At 39.7% G+C, this 20,723-nt stretch overlaps 1 protein-coding gene across 4 annotated transcripts in view; it reads right to left on the bottom strand.

Annotated features, from left to right (window-relative positions):
- PLD5 (phospholipase D family member 5) overlaps positions 1 to 20,723 on the bottom strand; it is an 89,534-nt gene that overhangs the window by 31,077 nt on the left and 37,734 nt on the right. For 2 of the 4 annotated variants that reach the window (XM_082215051.1, XM_082215052.1), the window contains exons 2-4: positions 14,939 to 15,075; positions 5,952 to 6,120; positions 1,725 to 1,839 (exon numbers count right to left, since the gene is read on the bottom strand). In XM_082215051.1, coding sequence (XP_082071177.1) covers positions 1,725 to 1,839; positions 5,952 to 6,120; positions 14,939 to 15,075 — 421 coding nt within the window. Of the gene's footprint in view, positions 1 to 1,724; positions 1,840 to 5,951; positions 6,121 to 14,931; positions 15,076 to 20,723 lie in introns of those variants that run through there. The other 2 variants (XM_082215053.1, XM_082215054.1) reach the window with 2 other exon arrangements.

The following is a 20,723-nucleotide window of genomic DNA, read 5'->3' as shown; positions in this document are numbered from 1 at the left end:
CTTAAGCTAACTAACATAATTTCTAGGAATCCCCATCTCCCATATCCCTTTTTAAAAATTGTTACAGTGGCCACTTTCCAGTCATTGGGTATTGAGGCTGATCTTATGAACAACTTGCTTTTCTAAAATATAGAGAACTCTTGGTTGGATGCCAAATGGATCCAGCAATCTGTCATTTCCCCCCTTTTGTTTATTGGGCCTAGAACTTCAACTCTCATCAACACTATTTTTCTCAGTTCCTCAGACTCCCTTTCTACAGAAGTTAGTTCAGGCACAGTGGCTTGCCTTGTATATTCTGCTGTGGAGGCAAATGCAAAGAATTCATCTGCCTTCTCTGCAATCTCATTATCCTTCTTTATCACACATTTGACTCCCTTGTCATTCAAGGGTCCAGCTGCCTCTCTTGCTACTAATGTAATTACATATTTTTGTTGGTGGTAGTCTTTATGTATTTTAGCAATATAATATGCTCCTCAAATTCTTTTTGGGCACCCTTTATAGCCTGTTTGCATTTCTTTTGCCACAGTTTGTGTTACTTTTTTGTTTTCATCATTTGGAGAAGACTTTCATTTTTTAAAGGAAGCCTTCTTGCCTCTTCTTCTTTCTTTGACTCCGTTAGTTAACCATGCTGGCATCCCCTTGGGGATGTCTCCCATTTCCCTAATCTGCAATATACAATACAGTGGTACCTTGGGTTACATACGCTTCAGGTTACAGACTCCACTAACCCAGAAATAGTACCTCGGATTAAGAACTTTGCTTCAGGATGAGAACAGTGGCTGTGCAGCAGCAATGGGAGGCCCCATTAGCTAAAGTGGTGCTTCAGGTAAAGAACAGTTTCAGGTTAAGAAGAGACCTCCAGAACGAATTAAGTTCTTAACCTGAGGTACCACTGTATTAGAAGCTCAACTGGAGTGCTTTTTAAACAACTGCCAAACATTTTTGAGTGATTTGATCTGCTTGACTTGCCCTTCAACTTCCTTTTTACCAATTCCCTCATTTTGGGGAAATTACTGGATTTGATTTTTTTAGGCAATTGACCATTTAGATTTATATTAAATTTAATAGCACTATGGTCACTGCTCCTAGTTGGCTCAAAAACACTTATATCTCACACCAGGTCCTGAGTGCTTTATTCCTCTGGTCAGTTCCATGACCAACATTTAGGGTATCTAGAAAATTTTACCTCTTTGTCATGACTGGAACACATATGTAGCCAGTCTATGTGAGGGTAGTTGAAGTCATCCATCACTGTATTTTCTCTTTTGGATGTTTCAGTGATTTCATTCTTCATTTCAGGATCTCCCTGAACGTTTGGATCATAGGGACAATAGTATGTCCCCAGTAGTAAATTACTCTTGGGCACTGGTATCACCACTTACAATGCTTACTGGAAAAGTCTTGCCAATCATAAGCATTGTGTTCAAAACTTTTAATCTAACAGCACTGCTTCCATATTGAATATCAGTGTTTTCAAAAAATCCAGCTACTTTTAAACATTTTGAAGTTCAGTTTATCTAAGTGGGTAATAGTTATGCACGTGTTTAACTTTCCCACAAAAATTAGTTAAACTTAAAAAGGCTTCATTTTTTAGTGTGCAATCCAGTCAATGGTTTTACGCATTTAACTTGGGCCTATATCAACATCCCACATATTAAGAACAAGCAAAGGCAACTCTTATATATTAATGTGAATATATAGCAACATAAAAACCATGATCTTACCCTTGTTTTTCAGGTCATTTAATAATTTGGATTCCTTGTGAAGAATATCACTCACTAGTTTGATCTCTACATTTTGAGACAACAGGTCTTGCAACTTCTCGAACAGATGCTGCCCCTTGTAGGAAAAACAACAAAGGAGACATGCTTGGGAATGATGATTAGACACACAAAAATATACAAAATCAATTAATATACATTCAGGTGTCTATTTTGATATAATGTTTTATGCTTCAGAGGAACTTGAATCTGTCTTCTGAAAGAAGCATTTAAAATTACTAAATCATGAGCTGGGCATGTTTAGCCTGGAGAAGAGGAGGTTAAGGGGTGATATGATAGCCATGTTCAAATATATAAAAGGATGTCATATAGAGGAGGGAGAAAGGTTGTTTTCTGCTGCTCCAGAGAAGCGGACACGGAGCAATGGATCTAAACTACAAGAAAGAAGATTCCACCTAAACATTAGGAAGAACTTCCTGACAGTAAGAGCTGTTCGACAGTGGAATTTGCTGCCAAGGAGTGTGGTGGAGTCTCCTCCTTTGGAGGTCTTTAAGCAGAGGCTTGACAACCATATGTCAGGAGTGCTCTGATGGTGTTTCCTGCTTGGCAGGGGGTTGGACTTGATGGCCCTTGTGGTCTCTATGATTCTATGATTCTATGACGTTCATAAGAGGCATCATAACATTCTGTGTCTACAATAAGAGCACTTTGCAAGGTATGCAACTTCTTAATGCCATGCAGTTAAAATAATTTGAAATCCCTGCTCAGCCATGAAGATCTCCAAGAAACCCTAAAAAAGCAACTATCTCACAGCCTAGCTTATTTCGCAGAGTTGTTATAAGAGCAAAACAAGATAAGGGGATACTGCAATCTTCTCTGACCTCTCGGAATAGGGTGATGGTGAAATCTAAATAAATAATTTCTCTCGTATATTTTGTCACTTTGCAGTCTCAACTCCAGGGAGATGCTAAGAGCCTCACGTAGGTGGAATTTCACTCTGGATTTATTTATTTTGCTTCAAAAATTTCCATTGATGCAATAAGAGCATGGCAATGATTTAAGCTGAAGTGCTATCTTACACAGCAATGTGTTCTAAGGACAAAAATAGATGCAACTGTGGGAGACCAGTTCACTGTTCACATATTTTAAAGAACTGGAACTTACTTCACAGGAAAACAGAGCATGAGAGGTTCCAGCTCTGCTCAGGGACTGAGCCATTTCCATTATAGCCCCTGCCCACCCTGGAAACCCCTTGCTTTACATGTGAATGGGATAAACACATAAACAAATGTGATATTGCCATGTCATCGTATATAATTTGGCCTTGGGATGCCCAACTGCTGGTGGTTTTTTCCTTCTGATATTTCTGAGAATCAAGCTCTTATATGCTGGCCATGGCTATGAAGCTTTAGCCCCCCAATGTCAACTTATAAAAACTGGGAAGAGGATATAAAGTCAAGGAATATGAATTTTCCACGTATTATTGAACCTTCTATAAGAACGCTTAACAATGTCCCCATTGTTAAAAGGTGTCATATTTTGTCATGCAACAAATATGGAACATGCAACCCAGTATCAAATGAAAAAGAGTATACTATTGCAAGTTCTATCCTAAATACCGTATTTTTCGCCCTATAGGATGCACTTTTCCTCCTCCAAAAATGAAGGGGAAATGTGTGTGCGTCCTATGGGGCGAATCCAGGCTTCAGGAAGCTCTGCGCAACCCTAGGGAGCCCGGCACGAAGTCACGTCGGTCTCCCAAGGGCTGTGCAGAGCTGCTTGCAGTCCCGGGCTTCGCGCAGCTCTGTGCAACCCTAGGGAGCCCGGGCTTCGCGCAGCTTTCCACAAGCCTGGGGAGACCGGCGCAACTTCCCGCTGGGCTCCCTAGGCTTGCGGATAGCAGGCTGTTCTGGGGGCTGGGGTTGGGGGAAGCTCGGGCTTCCCCCGCGCCAGCCCCGCGCCTGGGGGGGAAATAATTTTTTTTTCTTTATTTCCCCCCCAAAAAACCTAGGATAGCAGGCTGTTCTGGGGGCTGGGGTTGGGGGAAGCTCGGGCTTCCCCCGCGCCAGCCCCGCGCCTGGGGGGGAAATAATTTTTTTTTCTTTATTTCCCCCCCAAAAAACCTAGGATAGCAGGCTGTTCTGGGGGCTGGGGTTGGGGGAAGCTCGGGCTTCCCCCGCGCCAGCCCCGCGCCTGGGGGGGAAATAAATTTTTTTTCTTTATTTCCCCCCCAAAAAACCTAGGTGCGTCCTATGGGGCGGTGCGCCCTATGGGGCGAAAAATACGGTACATACATACATAATTTTTTTTGTATGCCGCCTTTCCGTAGTTCAAACCATGCTCAAGACAGTTTACAACATGAAAAAATATGTAACTACAATACAAAAAGTAGTCATAAACAATAAATTTAACATTATAAGATACACAACCAAGCTGATCAATTTCCTCATAAATCACAAGATCTAAAATAAAGAAACAAAAAACCAACAACAAAACAGCAACAACATCCCAGCCCAAAAGCCATCCTTGTCCAAAGGATTCTTGCATTTTCTGAAACTGGACAGTGCATATAGATCTTTGCACATGAGCAAAGGTTTTCTTCTTCATTTGACTCTAGAGAAGCTCCACTTAGTTCTGCTTTTTCGAATTGGATCTTTATACTCCTTCACAACTTCCACAGTAGCCCTTGCACTAATGACATCAGTACCAACAATGTCATCATTGTAGCTTTGCATTTTACTGCATTTGTTTCAATGGACAATGTGCTATTGTTTGACTCCAATAGTGGTAAACAAAACTTCGAAAGAATGCTCAGTTAGAGTAACCAAATGACTAACATCTGGACCTGAAAGTTTAGTTGTTATTCCTTAAAAATGCAATCCTTCATCTGATTGCATGTCACTTAAATCGTACTGATCTGCATCTGATGTATTACAGTTGGAAAAAAGAAATGGATCTGAAAGATCCTAAATGACTGCTTCTGTTTTAAATGCTATTATTAATTCCCCCCCCCTTTTTTGTAAAATTCAGTAATTAGACATGAAAAAGCTGCAAAGAATTGTCCATAAAGGGGCAGGCTAAATAAGTAAACATTGATTCTAAGGCATTCCTGATTCAAACCCTTTGGATCTCAGTTAACATGTTATACAGTTATGATAGATGTTATGTGATAGGAGGGGGTAGAAGGTAGATTTGGATCTGCTGGATCTTCCTGGGTGATTTGCAGGAAATTGGAAAGGGTTCTGACTCCCAACTATCTAACAACAGCTGAAAAGCGCACCCTACCGTAGTTTGGTTGCTTAAATATGAATGCGGGGTGTGTTTGATAAAACAGCAGTCAGCATGTGTGAACTTGGTTCAGGTACTGATTGCAAATTTGTGCGCTCAGCATGTGTTCAGAGGTACACTGTTTCTTAATTCTTAGTGTTCTTCCACTTCCTGGAGCCACTATTTTGCACCTAACTCTGTTTGGTGGATCTCAGGGGGTCTGGTAAACACTAATTAGATTCCATGTCTGCCCATCCCTGGTAGATGATATATGAAAGCATGAATATGTTTACCAGTTGAAACTGAATGGCAGTGTATGCAGGGTTGTTGTTGTTGTTGTTGTACTCTTTCTTTTCATTTATTTTTAAAAAGAAAATATCATTACAATAAAATATGAAAATATTTCTGTGCTAGAATTAGGGAGTGTCTCTCTAAAATCTGTTTTCCAGGACTCTCTCCATCTCAGCATTAAACTGTTCATGTGATCTGAAATTAGGAAGAAATTTAACTTGCATTTAAAAGTGAATTTACCAAATTCACAAACTGAAGTGCAGACTTCCTTTTAAATTGGAGGTTCTCTGAATTTTGCAGTGCTGTTCTCCAGTCAAGTAATGTGTACGAAAATGCATATATTAGGGTAAAGTGTGCATAAAATTCATATGCTGGTGAAAATAACATTTAAACATGCATCATATTCGGGGAAATTGCTTACGAAAATATGTATATTTCTTAAATCTGCATACAAAAGTATGTTTATTCAGAGAATCATTCCCTAAAATGCTGAGGGAGAGAAACTATTCTAGGCAACTGGTTCTTACGAAAAGGAAGTCTCATTTTGAGAACAAGCAAACAAGACGTTCTTAACAAAACTGTATCTCAGGAGTTCAGACACAGAAGAGGATGAACAGTAAAATGCAAACCAAGCACCTGATCAAGGCCATGAACATTTAAAATAAAGCATACCTGGAATGCAGATGGATGACTGTGACTGAGGTCCCATTGGGAAGATACTATGTCAACAGACTTTTTAGCCATATTAAGTAAATTCATCCAGCCTTGGAAAAGAGACAAATGGGCTGGTGCACTGTCTGAATAGTTTATGCCTTCAGGAATATTTTCCACAAGAGCAACCCTGAGAAGACACAAAGAAAGGAAGACAGTTTACAAAACTACTCAACTGATTTAAATTTTTCCAATTTCACAGGGGTGTAAGTGTTGGTTTCTTATAGCCCCCCCCCCCATCCACCTCTGGTCTTGGAAGTATTTTACTTCCAAGGCATTTTAAAGGTATGTATTGCCACATGCTCGATACATTTATATATTTATAAAAACATTTCTATATTTTTCTTTACATCGGTTTTTTAATGTGTCAAGAGATTTGGGGACCCGCAATAGTAAAAACTTTATTTTGTTCCCACAGCAGATTTAGATGTTAAAAAAAGATCTGACTTAGTAGCATCTATCTGGATCTTGGAAAACCTCTTGAAATAGTTTCCTATAATTTGCTGACACTTTCCAACTACGTGTGGCTAAACATGTCAGAGAGTGTAGAATTTGTTCTAAAAATTGCTCATGATCCTCCCCTCTATGTCAGGGAGGAGGTGATGCATCCAGCTTACACGTTCATTGCTTAACTTTTCTTAGCTATTGGTCTTTTCTTTTTCTTACTTGGAATGACAAAGAGAAGGAAACTCACGTAGATATTAGGACTCGAACTCTGGCTCAAAAATATATCAAGTCCTAGCACCTAATTAAAACAACTTGTATTTCTTAGCACAGTTAGTTCCTCAAATGCATAGTCAATTCATATGCCCCCTATTTTTTCCTATTATGATGCCCGTATTTCTGTGAAAACCCTGTTGTCTTCTTCACAAGAATATGTACACTCTACCGTCCCCTGGTTTTCACATCTTGCACGCCAAAATGCTTGGGTGAGTCATGTGACTGCAATCTTCCCTTCCTTCAGTCCCAGATGCTTCCTGCTCTATAGCCCACCAGTAAGAGATATTAGGTTGATAGGTACTAGGGATTCACTGGTAGCTCTTTATTCATAGAATTCCCTCCCCTATGAACCACTGGTGACTTTTAAAAGACCTCTTAAGATGTTTTTTTATTTCAATCTGATTTTTATTAATTGTTGCCATTTTAAGTGAATTTCAATTTGATCTTATATGCTTTTATGTTTGCTGTGTAACTGCTTTGTACTTTGAGCATAATAATCCTGAAAATAAGTTTGTAAACCTTTTAATAAAATAAGCCACACCAGGTGGCTCCAGATTTGCAGAAACAGAAAAGGAACAGCAAAACACCCTGTTCATCTGGCCAGCCACCTTGAAAGTATACTGTCTAGTAGCAGCTTTAATAAAAATGGAATGGATAGTTGCAGTTTCACCAGAACAGTTTCTAGAGAAAGCATGCTTGCTCATTTTCTGTTTCTTTGTTTTAAACGCTACATTTGAAAAACAAATGTTACCTCAAGGCTGGCCATAAATATTTTAAATAAATATTATAACTAGCTCAGAGGGGTGTTACAATGATATATGAAATGTGTTCTGAAAAGAGCTATTAAAATAATAAACCTGAAGTGAACGTAGGAGGGGTCAATAAATAACATAGATGAGTACACAATTGGTACACAATTGCAGTGCTATGAAGATTGGTTCTCATCTGAGAGACCAGTTCACATTCCAGCTCATCTGTGGACATACAAAATAGAGATTATTACCTTTCTGTAAAAAAATAATAAAATGGAGCATCTTATATGAGCACTTTCAAAAATAAACATACTAGAACTATAAATAATGTTGCTGGTAAAATTATACTTCCAGGTTCTTCTGCAATGGTGAACCTGTTAATTTTTCTCTCACGTCACAATGAGTTGCTGGGTTTTGTATGAAATGTAAAACCAGAGAAGTCTCATGGGAACAGTTTGGTCTCATCAGCCATGTCACAACAACTAGCCTTAACAAAAATGGTGGCTAAAAAAAAGAAGAAACAACAACGGAAGAAAAGGCTGCTCTGCTCAAAAATATGGCAACAAGTAGAAGGCTTTTAGAAGGATGAAGCTGTTTAATACATAACTTGTTCCATTTCCCCATTATCTACTTAAACCCTCAGAACATTCTTGTGACGTAAACAGACGAGCATTATCACCCTCACATAATAGATTGGGAAACAGAACAGAAAGGTTGAGCAAGAGGGACAGTATGTGACCTAGAATTTGCACTTCTGTTCCAGGATAAAAATAGAGAGCAAGTTTATCTCTACCAACCGTATTGAAAGAATAATGGAACAATGGAACTAGGCCTCCGTAGGAATAACATTTGTCCTCTACAAGAATACTCAGCATTACTTATAATGTGGCTTTTCCTCCACTCCTGCAGATAACTGCAGATAAAATAGCTCAACTGGTTAAAGCGTGGTGCTGATAACACCAAGGTTGCAGGTTTGCTCCCCCTCTGGGTCAGCTGTATATTCCTACATTTCAGGGGGTTGGACTGGATGATCTTCAGGGTTCCTTCCAACTGTATGATTCTATGAAAATGGGGTTTATGCTCAAATATATTCTGGGGTCACACACACACACACACACACACACACAGCATATGAATGATATGAATATAGATATTTATCAATATATCACAAAGCAATGGGCAAAAAATTATAGTTAATTTTGTTAACATGAAATGAGGGTTTAATTATCAGTCATGTGTCTTTGTTACATTTTCAGCTGTGTATCTGGATGTCAAACTACATCTGCCTGCACTTCTCTCTCACTTTAGGAAATGTATGCTGCAGACTATTTCTTTACAGCTGGAATTTGCTATGGATTAAGTCAACAAATGTTACACAACATATATAAGTGCTTTGCCATGTTATTAGGCGGTAACACATGAAATATTCCTACCATGTAGATATTCTTACTTGAGTTAAGTTATATAGCTCCCTAGGAAATTACCACTGTTGGGTAGTCACCGCTCGCAGGCATTTGAATGTCATTTCAGTCATGTAAATCGGCAAAAGTTAAACTATATGCAGAAACCTCTTGAAATATGCTCAAGGGAAATGGCAGTTTGGAATATGAAAGCTCCATGACCTAACCTCATTAGCTATTTAATCTGTTAGCATTCTGTCAGGCTTACAAATGGCTTTTAAAACAAGCATCACTTTTTTCCTGTGCATACTTTCTGTCCTGTTCAAAAAACTGTTTATATGAAGTAGTGATAAATTGTTTTCACTGAGTAAGAAGGGGGATATTTATTACAGGAGAAATTAGATGTATGCACCAGTTGACTGTCACAATCAGTATTCATTCTACAATGAGCTGGAGCATGTCAAATACTAAATGCTTCAGAGGCAAAAGGTTAAAAGCTGTTACAAATATCCTGCGCTCATGGCTGTCTTTGTAAGCAAGATATACAAGCCTTGGGGACCTGTGTGAAATCTATTTAATGAACAGTATTAAGGATGTTTCTGGCACATAATCAGTCCTCTTTTTTCTTCCATCTGCAGGATTGTAAACAGCAACTCAAAATGCTCAGAATAATCACTACTAAGCACAATGGTTTGGATCCAGACAGACAGAAATCTCACTTACCTGTGATTAAGCCCCTTTGAATTCACCAGGACTTACTGCTGAGTAGACATGGTTAGGATTGTAAGTAGATGCAGTGAAATCACTTAAGTTCCATTGATTTCAGAGAGTCTATTCTAAGCACGACTAAATCTGAATCCAATGAATATTCTGAAAACTGATTCCAATCTAGTTTATTGAATGGCAAAGGTTCTTTCTTTCATGGTGTGCATTTTTATACAAAGAATATAGCAACACACATCTAATGAACTTTAATATATAAAAGGTAAAGGACCCCTGGACAGTTAAGCCCAGTCCAAGGTGACTGGGGTGCAGCACTCATCTTGCTTCAGGCTGAGGGAGCCGGCGTTTGTCCACAGACAGCTTTCAAGGTCATGTGGCCAGCATGGCTAAACAGCTTCTGGCACAACGGAACACCATGATGGAAGCCATAGCGCACAGAAACACCATTTACCTTCCAACCCAGTGGTACCTTTTTATCTACTTGCACTGGTGTGCTGTTGAACTGCTAGGCTGGCAGAAGCTGGAACAGACCAACAGGAGCTCACCCCATTGTGCAGATTTAAACTGCTGACCTTCCGATCAGCAAGCCCAAGAGGTTCAGTAGTTTAAACCACAAACGTTGGTGCTTTACATGAGGTCAGGCAAAGGTAAGGAGTTTTTCTCTAAGGACATCAGGACTCTGGACAGTTCCCAGTGGACCATGTTGGCCAACCTGTGAAAGATTTGTCTGCTAAGAGCTAGAACCATTTGAAGCCTTATGTAGGTTGGCGAGTCCTGTAATGCAGCTGGCCTCACTTACCTGAGGAGCTGACTCTGGTGACTTAAATGCCCTTTGTTTAATTCTGTAGCTGCGTAGGAGCCAACTCCTAGAGGCCATGGGGCCAGCCCATTACAAAGCTGATGGATATTCCCATCCAAATGATGTGTGTGCAATGTGTCATGTGATTGATTATGTGGGGGTGGGGCTTACCTGTGCCCCCACCATATTTTATTCAAGTTGGTGCCTCTGTGCAGGTGTCAAGGATGTTGCTGAGGGCTCGTCCTGTGAGTCTGAGGAAGGCAGGAGAGCTGTCTCCTCAATTCTGGAAAGTCTAAGAGAAGCTGCTCTGCCCGCCCCTGAGTGGTGTAGCTGGTAGTTCTTGCTCATCTGTGCCTTCCTCAGGATACTGCAAGGGGCTAGGTTCTGGGATCATGATGCCACAACCCCACCCCTCAAGTTGGTGAAGAATCTGGCAGACATGTTTTGGAGAAGTTAACACTCACTTCCTCAATCCCAACCCAATTAGGCCATCATTCTGTACCTTAAGTGCAAATGAACCCCTTGGTCTTAGGCAGATATCTTCCCCAACTATGCTACTAAGACACTTTCTGTTGGAGAGAACAAGGATAAAATTGCGGCATTATACATGCACACAAATGTTCTGCTGCTGAGCTATGTGGTTAACCTGAAAGAATTTTCTCAAGAAAATCACAGTCAACATTACTGTAGAAGCAAGGAACCTCAGGCATTAATTTATCTGTCATCCAACTTAACAATGCCTTTGGAATAGGGAATCAAGTTATCAAGTCTGTTTGTATGGATATTTCATCTGTAAGTGTTAGCAAAATACCAGCATTGAGTTTAAGCTAAGTGCAATTTGTCCTTCACATTTACCATAATATAAATGGGCACTGATGCTATTTTTTAAGTTGAACATTCAAACTTTGAAGTGGTAGCATATTTAAAGCAGCATTTGTTTTTATACCTGCATGCAATTATACATGGTCATGAGTCCTTGGGGTGCATTTAAATATACCATTAATGCTGACATATTACACAATAATGGACGCTTTCATGTCACTTTTGTTTCAGTCCCATGCTTTTACTGATTTAAGATTTTAAAGTCATGAAAGGAGCAAGGAAGCAATAGCTTGGGAGGGGGAGCTGTGGGCATACGTTTAAGAGCAATATTAGGGAATACAAGCGAGAGAAGAGGGAACAACAGTGCTTATTTTCTTTCAATTCAGCCTCAATGGAAAAGAACACTATGGAAAGTTCCCATGGAATTGAGAAGCCCTTGTACATTTGGAGGATGTACACTGGTACCCTTGTGAAAAATGAAAATTGAATTTTAAATATTTAAAGGTTTGACAAGGGGCACAAGTATTAAATGTACATGTGAGGGGGTAAAGTGGTGGGTGATCTGCTTGCACTAATCAGAGCAGAAGGTTGGAGAGATGTGTTTATTTCTCTTTGGCCTGGTAAGTCTTGATGATGAAGATGATGATGATGATGATTTAAAAAACCCCGCTTTGAAACCAATGGGTGTAAATTACCCATGCCAGTTTTAGGTTTGCCTAGGTAAAAGGCCTGATGTTGGGGCCTCTTGGGGGAATGGGTGGTGGGGCTTTGAATCTAATGGATGCATGTCCTCCTCTGCTCCGCCTCTATAATACTTAACCCAAGCTACAGCTAGCAGAAAAAACACAGGCACTACTAGATCAACACCTGTAGACTTTTCTGTGGGCATAGCAGGTTATGGCAGACAAGTTCCTTCAGAGCTCATCTGCACAATCCCTACCCTCTCCAGCCAGGAGATCTGGCAGCTAGCATTATTATTATATGATGTGTACACAGAAGGTCTCCATTTCCACCCCCTGGCACCTGCAGAGCTGAGGAGGGAAATCCCTGCCTGAAACCCTGGAGAGCCATTTTCTGTTAGTGAAGGCAATGTTGAATTAAATGGACCCAATGAACTGATTTGGTATAGCTTCTTATGCTCACCCATCCCCAAAATATAATAACTGTAAAGCAACCAAAGAAATAACATATGAGGATTATTGCTCTCTCCTGGACTGTTTGGCATTTCGAAACTGTACATTCCAGCTGTATATGTGAAGCTTCATGTTCACCAGGGAATAGAGAGCTGTTTTGTGCCTCTATCAAAAGAAAAATTATCATTTTACTGTTGTCTGCACAAAATTGTTTTAATAAACATTATTATTTCCCTGCACAAAGAGTGTAAAATGGGCAATGGATTATTGCTGAAGGTTTCCAGGGAGAAAAGTGAAGAAATGTTCATGAGTAAAACTCTGAGCCAGCTGTACTATACACCACAGGTTAGACAAAAAAGAGTAAATTTTATATTTGAAAAAGAACAGGAGCAAGAACCTTCATAAGCTGTCAGGTCAGTGAAACTTGTGCTGCAGAACACATTAAAACATTTTACCTTGCATGAACAGAAAGGAGAAAAGCAACTCATTTGGTTTTATATTTTTAACACTGTCACCTTGATCTGGAAACAGTCTGCAGAAAGACATTCTGGAAGCAGGAACATGCAAAAGCCACGTGAGTGGAGAAAAAATAAACCCTACCCCCAGCACACCATCAGTGGCACAGAAAGCTCTAGAGGTTGTAGTTTCTGGGCCTGCTAAATGCATACAGATTTGTGACTGTGTAGAGATCTCTGGACCCAATCAGTTGTTAGATTAGGAAGAAGAAGCATGGCAGTGATAAGACACACTGGGTGTTCCTTTTCCTCTTAGTAAATAATCAGGAGTTTCCAACAGCACCAGTTCTTTAAAACATGTAGTTAAATACAAATCTGCAATCAGATTTTTTTAAAAAAGCACAGATTTATACGAAAGTAGGACAGAATGGACTTATTGAACAAACCACATGTGAAATTGACTGCTCCAGGAATGGACTGCTCCACCTGTACTGGGAGCAAAAGCTATATAGATTGTATTAGTTCCTCAGGTCACTGTGACTGGCTTCGCTTAAAGAAAGTAATTCTTTCAACAGCAGAGCAATGTGCTTGGTAATATGCTGCTCAGGGATCCACCACACTTCCATGTGCCCTTAGGCTTTCCCCTGAATAAGCCCACAGTTTAGTGCTGAATTGGAACAAACAGCAATTGGGAGTTCCACGGATTGCCATTTGTTCCGATACAGCACTAAAGAGCAGGTTTTCTAGGAGAAAGCAGCAGGGCAAATGCAAAGATGCTCAGATCTGTGCTTTCTAGGTACAGGACAAGTGGAAGTATGGATGACCCCTCAGAGAGCAGTCAAGATGCTGCATTTTGCACCACCTGTAGTTTCTGGACCAACCTCAAGGCAGCCCCACATAAAGTGCATTGCAGTAATCCAATCTGGAGGTTACAAGAGCATGGACAACAGCAGTCAGGCTGTCCTGAACCACAGTAAGCCATAGCTGCAACTAAAGTGGCAAAGGCACTCCTAACTGCCAAGGCCACCTGGGCCTCTAGTGACAAAGATGAATCCAGCATCACATCTAGACAATGAACCTGCTCCTTCAGGGGGAGTACAACCTTCCTTCAAAGCAGACAACTGACCAACTGTCTGGACTCAGGACCAGCCCACTCACAGTACCTCCATCTTGCCAGGATCCAAGTCCACCGCTGTGTCTAGGTGGCCACCCAGGGCTTGCACAACCTCTGCTAATTTAGATGCCACTGAAAATGTTTCAATGGGTTTCCAAAGGGTCTAAAACTCCCTCACCTTCAGTAAATGCCAACATATACTGGACAATACAAAAAAGCTTCAATCAACAGCTCTTTGATGATTCAATGTAGGCAAAGAAGTAGGCCACCATGCACTAGGCACCATTGTGTGGTCTCACTCATGTGCTCACACATGTGTGCATCCCCCTGAACAATATGGAGCTTTCAGCAACAAGGAGGACCACTGTGGCACAGCCTCTGCTAATATGTGTGTCTTCTGAATCCACACCACTTGGCCACTTGTCTTTGAAGACAGATGCTAAAGGAATTTTCACATACAAGCCTTAAATAACCTTTGGTGTTTTTTTCTGGAGTTATTTATGTGAATGTGTATTTAATAATTAGGCGGAACATATATTTCTGTAATATGAATGTGAAATCTGGTCTAAGGTTACCAGACATCCCCGTTTCTCAGGGACAGTCCCTGGATTTACAAATCAGTCTCCTGACAAAATCCATCTATTTAGTATGAAGTTGAAAAGTGTCCCCGGATCGATTGAAAAAAATCTGGTAACCTTAATATGGTCAGACTGTAGACAATATGCACCAGTTGAAACTTAAGGTGGTATATGAAAATGCTCTCCATCAACAAAAAAGAGTTACCGTAAATAGCTTGTGGATTGGGCTGTCAGGTGAGAGACATTTTGGCAGTAAGTATGGCATTCTGACTGTTGCAAACATTTTGCCAGCACAGCACAATACAGTACTATCTATTCACTTCGCCTTTCCCCCTGTGAAAACAGTCAAAGAATGCTCATACTCTACTTATAACCATGTAACATTCTAATTTTCCCTCGCATATTAATATTGCTGCCACCCCAAAAGAGAAGTTTTGTTTGTTACCTCTTACCGACAGTTATTTCGACAGTTCTTTTCTGAAAGACCATCCTCATCTTCTCCAACAATATCCACAGCTGAAAATATCAGTGCAACGAGAATTGCAAAGCAGCAAACCAGTGCAAAGATCACAATGCATTTTTGCTGGGACTGAAAGAGATTAAAATGGAAAAAATAAAAATGCTAGGAAGTGAAGTAATAATATCACAATTGTTATAAAAGCCTTTATGTCATAAATGTAGGCATAACCATTTTATTGAATACAATTTTCTTTCAGAATGCAATTGGTTTGATCAAGGAGGTTTCATGAAACTAATAAAACACAACAAAGTAGTGTCGTAAGCCTGACAGAAACATTCACATTCCCCCCCCCTTCCCTTTTTGTCTCAATACAACTGTATTAAAATATCTTCTGCATATATTACTGGGAGTATTTTTTATTAAGCATCGCATACACTAAAGTATGATATGGAACAAAGCCTTTTTTTAAATAAAACTTTTCAATCATCCCAAATTTGAGGTGAAAATTGAATCACTGATACCAAGGTGTGAGCGTACAAAAGAGTACCTTGAAACTGAAAGATGAGTCCTGGTGATAACAAATCTTGTATATAAAAATAATTTTAAGTATGCAAGAAGAATAAATAATAGGGTAAGATATTCCCCATGCTCACAGGGAGGTGACAAAAAAAAATCATTCTCATGCCAACCTCTCTTATCTTATGGGAGCATCACACTGGATAATGCGGTTGTCACATCAAACTCCATTGCTTGTTCAAAATACACCAACTGAGTTCAAGGTCAATTTTACATAAAGTACTGTGAGAAGTGTATACTTCTTTCCATAAAGAAAAAGAAGGAAAAACGGGGGCTACCAATAATTATCAACTCAATCCAGCTGGATCAGGCATAACTGCAGACATAAACTAGATGTGCATCCAAGTACATATCCATATGAACAATTGAGGGTAGGTACATCACTGTTGATAGTGACACACACACACACACACACACACAGCCTCTGAAGTCTTATCTTTAACTTGTGTTTCTTCATCTTCAGCCTACCTCATGGCTATTTAAAGATTATTTACATAATCCTGCAACAATTTCATGCAAGTCAAAAAATATATTGAACTGCTGTATTTCCTGCTAAAAATGAACTATCATGAATTAACAACAGAAGCTCAAGCACAATATTTTAATATATTAGGGGCAAAGAGAGGCCATAAAAATCAATGAAATTTTGTACTTTTTTTTACAGATGAATTCACCCACTGTACAGAGGTATTATGTATTACACTTGAAACGGGGTCAGTGTTATGTTCTTGTTAAAGAGAGACAAAAACATGCTCCTCCAACTTCCTGACCGACTTACTACAATCTGAGAATTAAATAATGTAGAAATCAAAATGGATAACTTAGCCCGGAATAATTATTGCAGATATCCACTTTAGCTACTTCTTATTCCTTCAAAAGGCACTATCCTGACACAAAGAAACTAGTACTGGTGCTGCAATAGAGTGTTGATAGCAAGGCAATTAAAGTAACTAACCGTAAAGTTCAGACGTTTCACATCTATATATCCCCAGAGTGGAGACCTCTTCCTTCATATAGGTGGGACACTGCCCACTATAAAGCCCCCTGCCCAAGTTATAACCAAGTCTAAGTAGGACCAGAACCACCACAAAACGATGCCACCAGCCCCTAACTCGGACAGCAGCTCCAAAAGGATACAATGGCCGATGGTATCAAAAGCTACTGAGAGGTCCAGGAAAGTAATCAGGGACACATTTCCTCTGCTTCTTTCCCAACAGAGGTCATCATACAACATGGGAACTTATATAATTAACTACAAAGCTCCTCATTCAAGCCCTGCCCAGATCCAAACCTGCTCAGCTGCAGCAAAATAACAGGTTCATGCACCTTTGGACTATAGCTGGGGACCTCCCTATGGCTGCACAGGTGAAAGGTAAGCCTTTATTAAGTAAAATATAAAACTGATTCCATGATCCTGAAAGGCAAAAGCCAGTAGGAAGTATATGGAAATTTGTACAAAGGTAATGACAGTCTAAACTGAACATCTTCTACTACTACTAAAAAAACAAAAAAAGGAATTAAAGTTGGATGTGTTCAGTTGTAGATTCATGCAAGCTTTCTTTCCCAATTAGCTCCCACCAATATGCATTTATATTCTAGCCCTGTGAGTGATTCCTCATGTATTAAGTTAACAGGACAGCTAATATTTGAACGTACTGGAGTCATGGTTCAGGACTGAGGGATATCATTGTTTCTCTGGATAATCTTTCATGGAAATTACTGAGATTTAAAAGTTTCTCTCTCTTTTTTTGCAGATTTTGTGTACTACCAAAAACATGGAAAAAAGAAACAACTGAAGAAGAACAAAAAAATTCAAACACTATAAATACTTTTTTTATGCTTTCAAATAAACTAGATGTTATGATTTCTTAAGAACATAAGGGGAAGCCTCAAACATCACAGCCATAAGAGTTAGAGAGAGAAATCGAGCACTGAAAGAAAGAGGAAACTTGTGTGATGCTGCTTAAAGCTGCATGCTGGAAAAAATACTAACAAAAACCTACAAATTAAAAATACGTAAATTTTTAAGACAGACTATTTTGCTATTGATAAGTCCAATTTATTATTTATAAACCCTTGTGGTCAACTGACCATTACTGCAACCTCCTGATAAATATCTTATTCCATCTTTTCATATCAGCACAAAGCAGAAATGTCCTTCTAAGGATACTTGCTGATGAGATTACAAGAATTATTTTAATTGCACACCTACCATCTGAAAAAATTACTGACTGGTATGGCAGATGGGCACTATAAAAAGTATCTGCTTCTGATTTTAAAAAAAAATCATTTCAGCATCAAACATGCTAATTGCACTTTTTCAAAGCAATAAATGAGACATCTGGAAATCTGGAAATAGTTGCACATTGTTTGCATTAAAGTCAATGGATGGTTATTGCAGAGAAGTTGGTAAAATGTGGGCTGGACAAAGGAATTGAGGGGATGCTCATCAAATCTGCAGATGACACCAAACTGGGAGGGGTAGCCAATGCCACTGAAGACAGAATCAGGATTCAAGACGTCCTTAACAGATGGGAGAACTGGGCGCAAACTAATAAAATAAATTTCAACGGGGACAAATGTAAGGTTTACACTTAGGCAAGAATAACCCGATTCACAGATATAAGATGGGGGACACCTGGATTACCTGTAGGACATGTAAAAGGGATCTAGGGATCTTAGTAGACCACAGGCTTAATTTGAGTCAACAGTGTGATGCAGCAGCAAAAAAAGCTAATGCTATTTTCAGCTACATCAACAGAAGTATAATGTCAAGTCAAGGGAAGTAATAGTACCACTCTGTTCTGCCTTGGTCAGACCACACCTGGAATACTGTGGCCAGTTCTGGGCGCCACAGTTTAAGAAGGATGTTGACAAACTGGAACATGGGCAAAGGAAGCTGACCAAGATGATAAAGGTTCTGGAAACCAAGCCTTATGATGAACTGTTGAAGGAGATGGGTATATTTATCCTGGAAAAGAGGAGACTGAGAAGAGGTGTGATAGCATCAAGCTTGTTTTCTCCTGCTCCAGAAGGGAGGACCCGAACCAATGGATTAAAGTTATAAGAAAGGAGATTCCGACTAAATATCAGGAAGAACTTTCTGACAGTAAGAGCTGTTTGACAGTGGAGGTAGTGGACTCTCCTTCCTTGGAGGTTTTTAAGCAGAAGTTAGATGGCTATCTATCATGGATGCTTTAGTCGAGATTCCTGCATTGCAGGTGGTTGGACAAGATGATTCTCGAGGTTCCTTCCAACTTTACAATTCTATGATTCTATGAAAAGCAATATTAAAAAGAGACTTATAACCATGCTCATAACTAAGGGATAGTGAACTTGTGGCCTTCCATTTATTGTTAGACTTCAATCAACTATAACTATTGGCTGGGGTGATGCGAGTTGTAGTCCAAAACATCTGGAGGGCCATAGATTCTCCAGGAGTTACGCAGGAATTTAACAGGCTCTGACCCAGACTCTCAATAGTGATAGGAGAGGAATACAGAACCGAGCCTTCAAAGATGACTTAAGTGGGAAGGCAGGGTCATAAAGGAGACAGCAGTCCCTTGTATTATTTTCAGTGTGCTAGACTGTATGTTGGGAGATATATAATGTTATTTTTTATGCCCCTGAAAAGGATCACAGTAAGTCATTAAATTACTCTTTTTGAAAAATAAAGGTGATCTACAGAAAATGCAGTTACAGATGGGTAGCCGTGTTGGTCTGCCATAGTCAAAATAAAAAAAATTTCTTCCTGTAGCACCTTAAAGACCAACTAAGTTAGTTCTTGGTATAAGCTTTCGTGTGCATGCACACTTCTTCAGATACACTGAAACAGAAGTTGCCAGATCCTTCTATATAGTGAGAAGGTGGGGAGGGGTATTACTCCTTTTCAGAACTAAAATACCCAGCAGATGAAGTTAGACAACAGATCAACAGAGCCAGACTGATACCCAGAGAGAACTTGCTGCAAGACAGACCCAAAAAAGAAAATAACAGAACACCACTAGTCATCACATACAGCTCCCAAGTTAAAACAGTTCAACGCATCATCAGAGATCTACAACCTCTCCTGGACAATGACAGTTCTCTTTCTCAAGCTCTGGGAGGAAGACCTTTCATTGCCTACAGACAGCCACCCAATCTTAAACAACTCCTAACCCACAATAATACTACAACCAGACTTAACACGGACACTGGCACCAGAGCCTGCAATAAACCCAGATACCAACTTTGCTGCCACATACACCCGGACAACACCATTACTGGCCCCAACAACATCACACATACCATCTCGGGACTATTTAATTGCTCATCGTCTAACATTGTGTATGCCATCAAATGCCAACAGTGTCCTTCAGCTCTCTATATTGGACAAACAGGCCAAACCTTACGCCAAAGAATAAACGGACATAAATCTGACATCAAGAATCACAAAACAGAGAAACCAGTAGGAGAACACTTCAATCTCCCAGGACATTCTATACAAGATCTCAAAGTAGCTGTTTTACTACAAAGGAATTTCAGAAACAGACTGGAAAGAGAAGCTGCTGAATTGCAACTCATTACCAAACTTAAAACAATGGAGACACCTGGTCTGAACAGAGACATTGGATTCTTATCTCATTATACATGACTAAGCCACTTCTCACCTTCTCACCCCTTGCCTTTTCCTGTAAGACCTACTACAGTGTTAAGAGTCGTCAACAGGCTCATCAGGCTCATCTCAGCTATCTGCCAATCTCCGATTCCCACCACCCTTCTGAGTAATACCCCTCCCCACCTTCTCACTATATAGAAGGATCTGGCAACTTCTGTTTCAGTGTATCTGAAGAAGTGTGCATGCACACGAAAGCTTATACCAAGAACTAACTTAGTTGGTCTTTAAGGTGCTACAGGAAGAAATTTTTTTATTTTGACAGAAAATGCAGACATTCCATTAGCTTACAAAAAGACAGTCTGTGCAGTTGCCATAAATAGTATTGCAGTTAGTCTCATTCCACATTGCATCCATTAGCAATCTTTTAACCTTTAATCTCCCGTCTATTTCCACTTTATTTTAAGAACATTAACTGGCATACCAAGCATGACCAGTGTTCCTTTTAGCTACGTATCTTCTCCTAAAGGGACCAAGACCATTTGCTTTAAATGGCTTCTTAAAAGATATCATAAAGTAGCTAGAGTAATTTATTTAAAATATTTCT

This window comes from Podarcis vaucheri (assembly GCF_965113315.1).
Source record: "Podarcis vaucheri genome assembly, chromosome: 3".
NCBI lineage: Eukaryota > Metazoa > Chordata > Lepidosauria > Squamata > Lacertidae > Podarcis > Podarcis vaucheri.
This window is presented reverse-complemented; position numbering and strand designations above follow the sequence as displayed.